This window comes from Nerophis lumbriciformis, linkage group LG08, assembly GCF_033978685.3.
Source record: "Nerophis lumbriciformis linkage group LG08, RoL_Nlum_v2.1, whole genome shotgun sequence".
Classification (NCBI taxonomy): domain Eukaryota; kingdom Metazoa; phylum Chordata; class Actinopteri; order Syngnathiformes; family Syngnathidae; genus Nerophis; species Nerophis lumbriciformis.
The window spans coordinates 53,544,615-53,559,307 of record NC_084555.2 but is presented as its reverse complement, the minus strand read 5'-3'; the positions used below and the strand labels follow the sequence as shown (position 1 = coordinate 53,559,307).

Genomic DNA, 14,693 nt, shown 5'->3' with positions numbered 1-14,693 from the left:
TATTTTAAAATAAAACAAATACATTTTTGAAATTAATAATTGTAAAAAAAATATTACATGGCTAAAATAGATTAATTTAGCAACCCTGAATGATTTTGATGATGATTTTCCTTGCATAACACAATTTGTTAGAAAGAATGAAATGACTAATTACTTTAAAAAATATATAGCTTATAGAATTGATAAGGAACAAATTGTTTAAATTAAAATAATAATAAATCAATAAAAACATTACAAAAACAGGAGTCTAGAACGTTCAAATAAAGGTTTTGTTAGAATCTAATGTAATGAAAAAATCCCAGCTATATATATATATTTTATAACAATTAATTTTTAATAAAATTGTATTATTCATTTATTAGATATTATATATACCATTATAATCATATTGTAAAAAGTATTTAAACTTTCATAATTGTTTGAAATAATTTTATTATTTGAATTATATATATTCTATTATAATTATATTATTATTCTATATATATATATTTTTTTACTACAAAAATATTTAGTCTTTTACAATATTTTTTATATTATATGTATTATAATTGCATTATCATTATATTATATAAATATTATACAAATAATTACATTTTATAATATATTATAATTTTGTCATATTTTAAAATAAAACAAATACATTTTTGAAATTACTAATTGTAAAAAAAAATATTACATTGCTAAAATAGATTAATTTAGCAACCCTGATTGATTTTGATGATGATTTTCCTCGCATAACACAATTTGTTAGAAATAATTAAATTACTAAAAAAAATGTAGCTTATTGAATTAATAAGGATAAAAAAACGTTTTAAATTAAAATAATAATAAATCAATAAAAACATTTAAAAAAAGAACGACTAAGGATAAACAATCATTTTTGAATAGAATGCACTCCTTGACTGCAACCAGCAGGGGCGCTAGCTAGTTAATCTTAACGAGGTTGCTGTATAATTTCTAAACGTAGATGAAGAACGTCAGATAGGATGTACTCCGCTCTATACAATGCTAGCATGGAAACAGGAGTCTAGAACGTTCAAATAAATGTTTTGTTAGAATCTAATGTAATGAAAAAAAATTTAATTTTTTGATAAGCATTTGTTTTCATAAAATGTTATTATTCATATTATTAGATATTATATATACCATTATAATTATATTATATAAATTATAATTATATTTCAAAAAGTATTTAAACCCTCATAATTATTATTTTTTGTATTATATTATTTATATATATATTTTTTTTTTATAAAAATATTTTTTGGGACAATATTTTATTTATATTATATGTATTATAATTATATTATTTAATTACATTTGTATACTGTATTATAATTTTGTCATATTTTAAAATAAAACTAACATATTTTTATAAATCAATTATAAAAAAATAAATAAAAATAAAATAGATTAATTTAGCAACTCTGATTAATTTTGATGATGATTTTCCTCGCATAAAATCATTTGTTAGAAAGAACCAAGTGACTAATTACTAAAAAAATGCAGTTCAAAATGCTAAATAAAAATATCTATGTAGTAATACACGTCTTTCCTACTGTTTGCTGCCATTCAAAATATTACTAATGAAATCAAATAAGAAATGTTAAATAAATAGCTGAGTAAATGCTGAAAATAAAATGATATGTACATATTTCTTTTTAAATAGAAAGTTGGCTTCCTTTCACACCAGCGTAGGTCTGGAAGCAGGAGTTCAGAACATTCACATCATGATTTGTCAGAAAGAATAAAATGACTTATTGTTCAATTAAAAAAAACATGTTATTTAAACAATGGCAGCTTTCCTACTGTCTTCTTTCTGTCTTTTAAAATAGTAAATCAAATAATATAAAATTAAGAAAATAATAGTAAAATAGAATTAATATTTTTTAGAATATTTTAGAAACAAAATAATTGAATTAAAACCTTGTGTAGGAGGCTTCCTGCCACAGCAGCATGGCTCTGCCAGGGCCAGTTGAAGGATGTGACCACGTCTCCCTGGCAGAAAGTGCCGTGTCGGCTGGATTCCACCACTCCCACTCCTCCACCGTCTGCACACCGGCACAGCTGCCATGGAGTCAGGTACTCAGCGCCGGTGTCTTCGTTCATCCTGCATCTCTACCACGCACAGACATGATGCTTGGTCAATTGCTTCTTTCATCAATGCTTACATTGACCTAGACTGGGGACCACGGACTGACAAATTAAAGTTGCTAGTTTTCATCTTCAAAACCAGTACAATACATATACAGGTAAAAGCCAGTAAATTAGAATATTTTGAAAAACTTGATTTATTTCAGTAATTGCATTCAAAAGGTGTAACTTGTACATTATATTTATTCATTGCACACAGACTGATGCATTCAAATGTTTATTTCATTTAATTTTGATGATTTGAAGTGGCAACAAATGAAAATCCAAAATTCCGTGTGTCACAAAATTAGAATATTACTTAAGGCTAATACAAAAAAGGGATTTTTAGAAATGTTGGCCAACTGAAAAGTATGAAAATGAAAAATATGAGCATGTACAATACTCAATACTTGGTTGGAGCTCCTTTTGCCTCAATTACTGCGTTAATGCGGCGTGGCATGGAGTCGATGAGTTTCTGGCACTGCTCAGGTGTTATGAGAGCCCAGGTTGCTCTGATAGTGGCCTTCAACTCTTCTGCCTTTTTGGGTCTGGCATTCTGCATCTTCCTTTTCACAATACCCCACAGATTTTCTATGGGGCTAAGGTCAGGGGAGTTGGCGGGCCAATTTAGAACAGAAATACCATGGTCCGTAAACCAGGCACGGGTAGATTTTGCGCTGTGTGCAGGCGCCAAGTCCTGTTGGAACTTGAAATCTCCATCTCCATAGAGCAGGTCAGCAGCAGGAAGCATGAAGTGCTCTAAAACTTGCTGGTAGACGGCTGCGTTGACCCTGGATCTCAGGAAACAGAGTGGACCGACACCAGCAGATGACATGGCACCCCAAACCATCACTGATGGTGGAAACTTTACACTAGACTTCAGGCAACGTGGATCCTGTGCCTCTCCTGTCTTCCTCCAGACTCTGGGACCTCGATTTCCAAAGGAAATGCAAAATTTGCATGGTTGGGTGATCGACTCCATGCCACGCCGCATTAACGCAGTAATTGAGGCAAAAGGAGCTCCAACCAAGTATTGAGTATTGTACATGCTCATATTTTTCATTTTCATACTTTTCAGTTGGCCAACATTTCTAAAAATCCCTTTTTTGTATTAGCCTTAAGTAATATTCTAATTTTGGGACACACGGAATTTTGGATTTTCATTTGTTGCCACTTCAAATCATCAAAATTAAATGAAATAAACATTTGAATGCATCAGTCTGTGTGCAATGAATAAATATAATGTACAAGTTACACTTTTTGAATGCAATTACTGAAATAAATCAAGTTTTTCAAAATATTCTAATTTACTGGCTTTTACCTGTATATTTTTTCAAAGAACTAGATAATGCACTTAGTAGACACTTTGTGTGAAGGCCGGATAGCCAGAGCCGAACTGAAAAGCTAACGGCACAAAAAATATGAGCAAAATAAGCTAAAAATGCTAGCATGCTAACAATAGCATACTTACAGTTAGCATTAGTGAAATACCAAAATATGTAAGACTGAGATGTACACCTATTAAAATGGTCTAAACAAGCTAGCACTACCACTTTTCCACCACTTGTGGCAGTAATGACAATATCAAACAAACAGAAGAAGTCTGGAGCTGAAGTCATAGAAAAGTTTCTTAAAGCACAAAAATGATGAATAAAGTGGTGAAGTATTTTCATTTGCTCGCTAATTTTATTGACAGTTTAGGTAAGAAATACCATCCATCCATCCATCTTCTTCCGCTTATCCGAGGTCGGGTCGCGGGGGCAGCAGCCTAAGCAGGGAAGCCCAGACTTCCCTCTCCCCAGCCACTTCGTCCAGCTCCTCCCGGGGGATCCCGAGGCGTTCCCAGGCCAGCCGGGAGACATAGTCTTCCCCCGTGGCCTCCTACCGGTCGGGCGTGCCCGAAACACCTTCCTAGGGAGGCGTTCGGGTGGCATCCTGACCAGATGCCCGAACCACCTCATCTGGCTCCTCTCGATGTGGAGGAGCAGCGGCTTTACTTTGAGCTCCCCCCGGATGACAGAGCTTCTCACCCTATCTCTAAGGGAGAGCCCCGCCACTCGGCGGAGGAAACTCATTTGGGCCGCTTGTACCCGTGATCTTGTCCTTTCGGTCATGACCCAAAGCTCATGACCATAGGTGAGGATGGGAACGTAGATCGACCGGTAAATCGAGAGCTTTGCCTTCCGGCTCAGCTCCTTCTTCACCACAACGGATCGATACAGCGTCCGCATTACTGAAGACTCCGCACCGATCCGCCTGTCGATCTCACGATCCACTCTTCCCCCACTCGTGAACAAGACTCCGAGGTACTTGAACTCCTCCACTTGGGGCAAGATCTCCTCCCCAACCCGGAGATGGCACTCCACCCTTTTCCGGGAGAGAACCATGGACTCGGACTTGGAGGTGCTGATTCCCATCCCAGTCGCTTCACACTCGGCTGCGAACCGATCCAGTGAGAGCTGAAGATCTTGGCCGGAGGAAGCCATCAGGACCACATCATCTGCAAATAGCAGAGACCTAATCCTGCAGCCACCAAACCAGATACCCTCAACGCCCTGACTGCGCCTAGAAATTCTGTCCATAAAGGTTATGAACAGAATCGGTGACAAAGGGCAGCCTTGGCGGAGTCCAACCCTCACTGGAAACGTGTCCGACTTACTACCGGCAATGCGGACCAAGCTCTGACACTGATTATACAGGGAGCGAACTGCCACAATAAGACAGTCCGTTACCCCATACTCTCTGAGCACTCCCCACAGGACTTGCCGGGGTACACGGTCGAATGCCTTCTCCAAGTCCACAAAGCACATGTAGACTGGTTGGGCAAACTCCCATGCACCCTCAAGGACCCTGCCGAGAGTATAGAGCTGGTCCACAGTTCCACGACCAGGACGAAAACCACACTGTTCCTCCTGAATCCGAGGTTCGACTATCCGGCGTAGCCTCCTCTCCAGTACACCTGAATAGACCTTACCGGGAAGGCTGAGGAGTGTGATCCCACGATAGTTAGAACACACCCTCCGGTTCCCCTTCTTAAAGAGAGGAACCACCACCCCGGTCTGCCAATCCAGAGGTACCACCCCCGATGTCCACGCGATGTTGCAGAGTCTTGTCAACCAAGACAGCCCCACAACATCCAGAGCCTTAAGGAACTCCGGGCGGTTCTCATCCACCCCCGGGGCCTTGCCACCGAGGAGCTTTTTAACTACCTCAGCAACCTCAGCCCCAGAAATAGGAGAGCCCACCACAGATTCCCCAGGCCCTGCTTCCTCAGAGGAAGACGTGCTGGTAGGATTGAGGAGGTCTTCGAAGTATTCTCTCCACCGATCCACAACATCCGCAGTCGAGGTCAGCAGAACACCATCCCCACCATACACGGTGTTGACACTGCACTGCTTCCCCTTCCTGAGGCGGCGGATGGTGGTCCAGAATCGCTTCGAAGCCGTCCGGAAGTCTTTTTCCATGGCCTCTCCGAACTCCTCCCATGTCCGAGTTTTTGCCTCCGTGACCGCTGAAGCCGCACACCGCTTGGCCTGTCGGTACCTGTCTGCTGCCTCAGGAGTCCTATGAGCCAAAAGAACCCGATAGGACTCCTTCTTCAGCCTGACGTCCACCAACGGGTTCTAGGATTACCGCCACGACAGGCACCAACCACCTTGCGGCCACAGCTCCAATCGGCCGCCTCGACAACAGAGGCACGGAACATCGTCCACTCAGACTCAATGTCCAGCGCCTCCCTTGTGACATTTTCAAAGTTCTTCCGGAGGTAAGAAATATTGATTACTAATTTAGTTTATTGTAACACAACATTATTATGTGAATGCTCCAAAATATTCACACAAGCAACCATTTCCACATCAACAGCGTATGAAACGAATAGTCAACAACAGAAGGAGATAACGTCCGCAGGAACCTACCACATAGCGAAGGACATACACTATTTGATTTCCTATTATGCAGCTCATTTTTATTTGACACTTATTGAAATATCTTGTGTGACATCATGCACAAAAGTGCACTTTATTTGTTTTAAACTATTGTAGTGGCGTTCTGTACAAAAAGTGCACTTTAATTTAGTGTTGTTTTGATTTGTCATCTTAGTGACATCATGCACAAAAGTGCACTAATAGCTTGTTTTAAAATGTCTCTGACAATCTTGCACTTTCTGTTTTGGAAATGACATGAATGTTTGTGCCACTGCTTAATAACTCTTTAATAAATACACTTTTGCTTGTGATTTCCCTCTCTGCATGAAAGTTTAAAAGTAGCATATATTAATGCAGTATGAAGAAGAATGTTTTAATGTAGACACATAGAATCATCATACTGCTGTCATTATATGCATCAAGTGTTCATTCAAGGCTAAGGCAAAATATCGAGATATATATCGCGTATCGTGACATGGCCTAAAAATATCGAGGTATTAATAAAAGGCCATATCGCCCAGCCCTAGTCCGAACCTAGTTGTGTACCATATAGGGGTCCGAACCTAGTTCTATACCATATAGTAGTGATGGGTCCGGCAACACCGATGCATCGGCGCATGCGTCGAGCTCATAGAGCGAAACCCTGTGTCGGTGCGCGTACCGCTTTTAGAAAGTCACGTGACCGATCATGAGCTGTTTTGGTCACGTGACCGATACGCCAACTGTGTCGCCTCCTCTGTGCCCTGTGAGCGGCTCTTTTCTACAGCCGGAGAAATAATAACTAAGAAGAGAAATCGTCTAAAATGTAATACGTCGGAAAAACTTTTTATTTTTATTTTTATAAAAATGTGTAAAAAAATAAAATTAAAAAAATTCCCAGTCCACAATCATCCACAACACGTTCTCTTAGATTTCCATGTTATGATACATGTTCACATTATTTATTGACTGTATCTAAAAAAGATAAAAATATATTTTTATTTAAATGAAGATATGAAATAATCCTAAATGAAATACAATGACTTGGTTTATATTATTGTATATACTAGGGCAGGGGTCACCAACGCGGTGCCCGCGGTCACCAGGTAGCCCGTAAGGACCAGATCAGTCGCCCGCTGGCCTGTTCTAAAAATAGCTCAAAGAGCAGCACTTACCAGTGAGCTGCCTCTATTTTTTAAATTGTATTTATTTACTAGCAAGCTGGTCTCGCTTTGCTCGACATTTTTCATTCTAAAAGAGACAAAACTCAAATAGAATTTGAAAATCCAAGAAAATATTTTAAAGACTTGGTCTTCACTTGGAATAAGCGGTAGAAAATGGATGGATGGATGGGTCTTCACTTGTTTAAATAAATTCATTTATTTTTTTACTTTGCTTCTTATTACTTTTAGAAATACAATTTTAGAGAAAAAACACAACCTTAAAAATGATTTTAGGATTTTTAAACAAATATACCTTTTTACCTTTTACATTTCTTCCTCATCTTTCCTGACAATTTAAATCAATGTTCAAGTAAATTTATTTATTTTTTATTGTAAAGAATAATAAAAAAAAATTTTTTTACAAAGAATATTTGTGAAATATTTCTTCAAACTTACTATGATTAAAATTCAAAAAAATTATTCTGGCAAATCTAGAAAATCTGTAGAATCAAATTTAAATCTTATTTCAAAGTATTTTGAATTTCTTTTAAAATTTTTGTTCTGGAAAATCTAGAAGAAATACTGATTTGTCTTTGTTAGAAATATAGCTTGGTCCAATTTGTTAAATATTCTAACAAAGTGCAGATTGGATTTTAACCAATTTAAAACATGTCATCAAAATTCTAAAATGTATCTTAATCAGGAAAAATGACTAATGATGTTCCAAAAATTCTTTTTTTTAATTTTTTCAAAAAGATTCAAATAAGCTAGTTTTTCCTCTTCTTTTTGTCGGTTGAATTTTGAATTATAAAGAGTCGAAATTGAAGATAAACTATGTTATATTTATTTCAAATTTTTTCTTGTTTTCTCCTCTTTTAAACCATTCAATTAAGTGTTTTTTTCATCATTTATTCTCTACAAAAAACCTTCCGTAAAAGGAGAAAAAAAATGTACGACGGAATGACAGACAGAAATACCCATTTTTTTATATATATAAAATGTATTTATTTAGCTATTTTTGTTTAAATCACACTTACGTGTAACTTACAAATGACAATATATTTATTTATTTAAGTGTGTATCAAACTGGTAGCCCTTCGCATTAATCAGTACCCAAGAAGTAGTTTTTGGTTTCAAAAAGGTTGGTGACCCCTGTACTAGGGCATACAATCAGTGTCAGTTGAGTCAGTCCATAGGTTGCCTGTAGGGATTTTTAATGTCCAGCAGATGTCAGTATTTAGTGACACAGTATCGACACAGTATCAATACAGTTTTGCAATGTGTCGAAACGCTTCATGACGCCTCATCAACCCATCACTGCTATTTACATAATCATACGCCATTTAGAACAGTTTAAAATGCCGTGAAACCTCGTTAAATGCCTTTTCTGTCAATGCTGTGTTCGCTGTGAGCTGGTTTGTTTTCAACGAATTCAATATGGCGACCGGTTGCTAGGGGATGGGCAGGCGGAAGTGACGTAGGTCCGCCCTCGCCTATAGGGGTCCGAACCTAGTTATATACCATATAGGGGTCCGAACCTAGTTCCGTACCATATAGGGGTCCACTGAGAGATAAAGAGTCCTCACTAGGACTTCCTCCTCTTCCAGATCAAGTGCGAGGTTTGTCTCTTCCAGGAGGAAATGAGCAGGAAGTGGCCTATTGTTAGCCCCTGCAGCAACATACACACATTGAGTCAGTTACGCCGAAGAAAATATATTGCTTAAATTCTAAATTCGCTGGAACGACAAGCTCAACAAACCTGGTCTGGAGTTGAGAACGACTTTCTTCACCAGCATCTTTGAAAGTGTATCTCATTATCCAGCAGCGGTCCACTCGCTTTGTTTGTTTGTTTGACATCAAGTTTAGAGTGAGATCTTTCCTCTATGCTAACATCCGGTTTGGTTTGCGTTTGATCAAAAGCACGCGTCGTAACTTTTCACATACTTTTTACATTTAAACCGTAACGTAAACATAAAATGTAGTTTGTATTCATATTTTTGGCTTGGGAGTGAATGTGAACAATGCGTGGGTCTATTGTTGTGAAAGTGCGACGTCACTTTGAGCGACATTACTCCGATGAGGTAAGTGTATATCTTGTCTGTCGTTTATCTTCGGCATGGTGTCCCCTTGGCAGTAGCGGTCCGGGCAGCAACAGTGTGACCCGCAAACGGTCCCCCCTCGGTTTATTACGCGAGTTATCTTTCACTATCTCGCCTGCAGCTAAATTCCAACATACTTTGTTGGATTTAACATCAAATGTTTTTGCTGCTAGATGTGTTTTTAATCACCTGTGCGCCGCAAAGGGAAAGCTTCGGAACCGTTTTAGCAAGCTAACATGTCCACCCGGAGACGTGACGTCATGTGGAGGATTTTTTTGTTCATAAACATTTTTGACCTCCGCCAAGCACATTGAAGTCGTCACAAAGGAAGAAGTTGAAGACACAATCAGCCTGAGTACTATTTTCTTTACTTTTAACTGACATTTAGGCGCTTTGTTGCTAGCCTCAACTCACCAAAACATTAAATATCACATTCATTCATTTTTTTATTTTTTTTATTTATTTCAGGCAATGACATAAAGAAGTACAAGTTGACAACACATGGTAACAATAATTATTACACTGTAACAATCATTTGTATCAACAATGTAGGAATTATGAATTAGGGCTGCAGCTAACGATTATTTTTCTATCGATTAATCTATAGATTATTTTTTTCGATTAATCGGTTAATCTATAGATTATTTTTTCGATTAATCTATAGATATTTTGTCCTTTTACCGATTATTTTTTTTATTTAAAATGAAGAGGAAAAAATAAATGTAGGCCAGTTTTTTCAAAAGGCATGGCTTTTATTTACAAAAAAAAAAAAGTATGGCCACTCAGTCAACATTGACAACAACATGACAAAATATTCTGTAACAATGTAAACATTTAAAACTTTTAACATTTAACAAAATCAAAAGTAGCTTATTTGCTTTTTAATGTGCAAATATAAAAGTAAACATCCAGTGCAAATCTTAATATTCTAGAATAGTATAAGCATTTAAAAAGTAAAAGTATTGCTTATTTTGCTTTAAAATGTGCAAAAATAAAGATAAACATCCAATACAAAAAAGTGCAAAACGGAAATATTCTGTAACAAGTGTAAACATTTCAACAAAAGTAAAAGTATTGCTTATTTGCTAAAATGGGCAAAAATAAAGCTAAACATCCAATACAAAAAAGTGTACAGTGTAAACATTTCAACAAAAGTAAAAGTATTGCTTATTTTGCTTAATAACACAACAATGATAGTATGATTAAAGTGAAAGTTAATTGTTGGTTTGTACATAGTATATGTAACTGTTAATGTTGTAAAAGGTATTTGCACAACTAATTAACGTTAGCGTTTGTGACACGTCTTGTGCCGTGGGGTTCTTTCAGGACCGACAGACTGAACGCCAGACGGCTTTGCCAGGTTTACAATCTTTTAATTTTACACAAAGTCTTTTCTCTTCCAACTCTTTTCTCTTTCTTTCCTCGCTTTTCAGCTCCTCTTCCTCGCTCGCTCGTCGTCCCCTGTCTCTTGCGGCGTCGCTCCCGGCGCGCCCCGCCTCGCCGCTCGCTCGCCGCCGCCGCCTCTCCACAGCGTTAAAGAGGAGCGCGTCTTTGTAAACACTGAACAGGCACGCCAAACGCGCCTCTCAGAGCAAACGGTGCTTTAGTTTATGAATTTACAACGCAGATACAAATGACACATTCATGTTTTTGTGTAATGATGACAACGTATACGCACGCGGACGATTGACTTGTTGATGGTGATGGCAAGAACGCTGTCGGGGGTTTTCTTTTCAAATGTTCGTTCATAGCCGTTGTGCTGCTATGATAGGCCATTTCCGCTCGACACAGTGTGCATACAACAACATTATTAGGCCGTTTATTGAAATACTCCCACACTTTTGACGACTTTTGGCGTGCTTTTTTCCCCTCGCTCGCATCGTCTACTTTGCGCTCCGCCATGACAGTAGTGTGACGTAAATAAGCGACGCGCCGACGCACAAAAACGGCGTCGACATATTTACGTAACCGATGACGTCGACTACGTCGACGCGTCGTTTCAGCCTTATTATGAATATACCAATAATGGTAATAGACAACATAGCAATAATGGTAATAGACAACATAGCAATAATGGTAATGGACAACATAGCAATAATGGTAAAGAAACATTGAGTACATGTTAAGACTTTGAGACAGAGTACAACAGCAGGTCAAATTAAAGACCCTCATCTCTATATTTGAACCAGACCCCATGTTTGTATAATAGTTTAAATCCATTAATAGTTTGGCATTGCTTGTGTTGTAAGTCCAGTTTGTTTCATAGTTTTACTCCGCATACAGACACACAAAAACATAGTTTTACTCCGCATACAGACACACAAAAACATAGTTTTACTCCGCATACAGACACACAACAACATAGTTTTACTCCGCATACAGACACACAAAAACATAGTTTTACTCCGCATACAGACACACAAAAACATAGTTTTACTCCGCATACAGACACACAAAAACATAGTTTTAGTCCGCATACAGACACACAAAAACATAGTTTTACTCCGCATACAGACACACAAAAACATAGTTTTACTCCGCATACAGACACACAAAAACATAGTTTTACTCCGCATACAGACACACAAAAACATAGTTTTACTCCGCATACAGACACACAAAAACATAGTTTTACTCCGCATACAGACACACAAAAACATAGTTTTACTCCGCATACAGACACACAAAAACATAGTTTTACTCCGCATACAGACACACAAAAACATAGTTTTACTCCGCATACAGACACACAAAAACATAGTTTTACTCCGCATACAGACACACAACAACATAGTTTTACTCCGCATACAGACACACAAAAACATAGTTTTACTCCGCATACAGACACACAAAAACATAGTGTTACTCCGCATACAGACACACAAAAACATAGTTTTACTCCGCATACAGACACACAAAAACATAGTTTTACTCCGCATACAGACACACAAAAACATAGTGTTACTCCGCATACAGACACACAAAAACATAGTTTTACTCCGCATACAGACACACAAAAACATAGTTTTAGTCCGCATACAGACACACAAAAACATAGTTTTACTCCGCATACAGACACACAAAAACATAGTTTTAGTCCGCATACAGACACACAAAAACATAGTTTTACTCCGCATACAGACACACAAAAACATAGTTTTACTCCGCATACAGACACACAAAAACATAGTTTTACTCCGCATACAGACACACAAAAACATAGTTTTACTCCGCATACAGACACACAAAAACATAGTTTTACTCCGCATACAGACACACAAAAACATAGTTTTACTCCGCATACAGACACACAAAAACATAGTTTTACTCCGCATACAGACACACAAAAACATAGTTTTACTCCGCATACAGACACACAAAAACATAGTTTTACTCCGCATACAGACACACAAAAACATAGTTTTACTCCGCATACAGACACACAAAAACATAGTTTTACTCCGCATACAGACACACAAAAACATAGTTTTACTCCGCATACAGACACACAACAACATAGTTTTACTCCGCATACAGACACACAAAAACATAGTTTTACTCCGCATACAGACACACAAAAACATAGTTTTACTCCGCATACAGACACACAAAAACATAGTTTTACTCCGCATACAGACACACAAAAACATAGTTTTACTCCGCATACAGACACACAAAAACATAGTTTTACTCCGCATACAGACACACAAAAACATAGTTTTACTCCGCATACAGACACACAAAAACATAGTTTTACTCCGCATACAGACACACAAAAACATAGTTTTACTCCGCATACAGACACACACAAAAACATAGTTTTACTCCGCATACAGACACACAAAAACATAGTTTTACTCCGCATACAGACACACAAAAACATAGTTTTACTCCGCATACAGATACACAAAAACATAGTTTTACTCTGCATACAGACACACAAAAACATAGTTTTACTCCGCATACAGACACACAAAAACATAGTTTTACTCTGCATACAGATACACAAAAACATAGTTTTACTCTGCATACAGACACACAAAAACATAGTTTTACTCCGCATACAGACACACAAAAACATAGTTTTACTCCGCATACAGACACACAAAAACATAGTTTTACTCCGCATACAGACACACAAAAACATAGTTTTACTCCGCATACAGACACACAAAAACATAGTTTTACTCCGCATACAGACACACAAAAACATAGTGTTACTCCGCATACAGACACACAAAAACATAGTTTTACTCCGCATACAGACACACAAAAACATAGTTTTACTCCGCATACAGACACACAAAAACATAGTTTTACTCCGCATACAGACACACAAAAACATAGTTTTACTCCGCATACAGACACACAAAAACATAGTTTTACTCCGCATACAGACACACAAAAACATAGTATTACTCCGCATACAGACACACAAAATTATAGTGTTACTCCGCATACAGACACACAAAAACATAGTGTTACTCCGCATACAGACACACAAAAACATAGTTTTACTCCGCATACAGACACACAAAAACATAGTTTTACTCCGCATACAGACACACAAAAACATAGTTTTACTCCGCATACAGACACACAAAAACATAGTTTTACTCCGCATACAGACACACAAAAACATAGTTTTACTCCGCATACAGACACACAAAAACATAGTTTTACTCCGCATACAGACACACAAAAACATAGTTTCACTCCGCATACAGACACACAAAAACATAGTTTTACTCCGCATACAGACACACAAAAACATAGTTTTACTCCGCATACAGACACACAAAAACATAGTTTTACTCCGCATACAGACACACAAAAACATAGTTTTACTCCGCATACAGACACACAAAAACATAGTTTTACTCCGCATACAGACACACAAAAACATAGTTTTACTCCGCATACAGACACACAAAAACATAGTTTTACTCCGCATACAGACACACAAAAACATAGTTTTACTCCGCATACAGACACACAAAAACATAGTTTTACTCCGCATACAGACACACAAAAACATAGTTTTACTCCGCATACAGACACACAAAAACATAGTTTTACTCAGCATACAGACACACAAAAACATAGTTTTACTCCGCATACAGACACACAAAAACATAGTTTTACTCCGCATACAGACACACAAAAACATAGTATTACTCCGCATACAGACACACAAAATTATAGTGTTACTCCGCATACAGACACACAAAAACATAGTATTACTCCGCATACAGACACACAAAAACATAGTTTTACTCCGCATACAGACACACAAAAACATAGTTTTACTCCGCATACAGACACACAAAAACATAGTTTTACTCCGCATACAGACACACAAAAACATAGTTTTACTCCGCATACAGACACAC

General features: G+C 37.5%; 2 protein-coding genes across 4 annotated transcripts in view; one reads left to right on the top strand and one right to left on the bottom strand.

Moving 5' to 3' along the window:
• The window catches only part of ptgr2 (prostaglandin reductase 2), a 41,642-nt gene extending 32,084 nt beyond the window's left edge, over window positions 1–9,558 (bottom strand). The window contains exons 1-3 of one of the 3 annotated variants that reach the window (XM_061969189.2): window positions 8,961–9,424; window positions 8,752–8,870; window positions 1,927–2,118 (exon numbers count right to left, since the gene is read on the bottom strand). In XM_061969189.2, the coding sequence (XP_061825173.1) occupies window positions 1,927–2,118; window positions 8,752–8,870; window positions 8,961–8,997 (348 nt within the window). In that variant the 5' untranslated portion in view covers window positions 8,998–9,424. Of the gene's footprint in view, window positions 1–1,926; window positions 2,119–6,605; window positions 6,613–8,751; window positions 8,871–8,960; window positions 9,425–9,489 lie in introns of those variants that run through there. The other 2 variants (XM_061969191.1, XM_061969190.1) reach the window with 2 other exon arrangements.
• Window positions 9,374–14,693, top strand: part of mideasb (mitotic deacetylase associated SANT domain protein b) — a 109,174-nt gene continuing 103,854 nt past the window's right edge. Inside the window, exon 1 of the mRNA XM_061969188.1 lies at window positions 9,374–9,655. The gene's annotated coding sequence lies outside the window, so the exon portion shown is untranslated. The remainder of the gene's footprint in view (window positions 9,656–14,693) is intronic.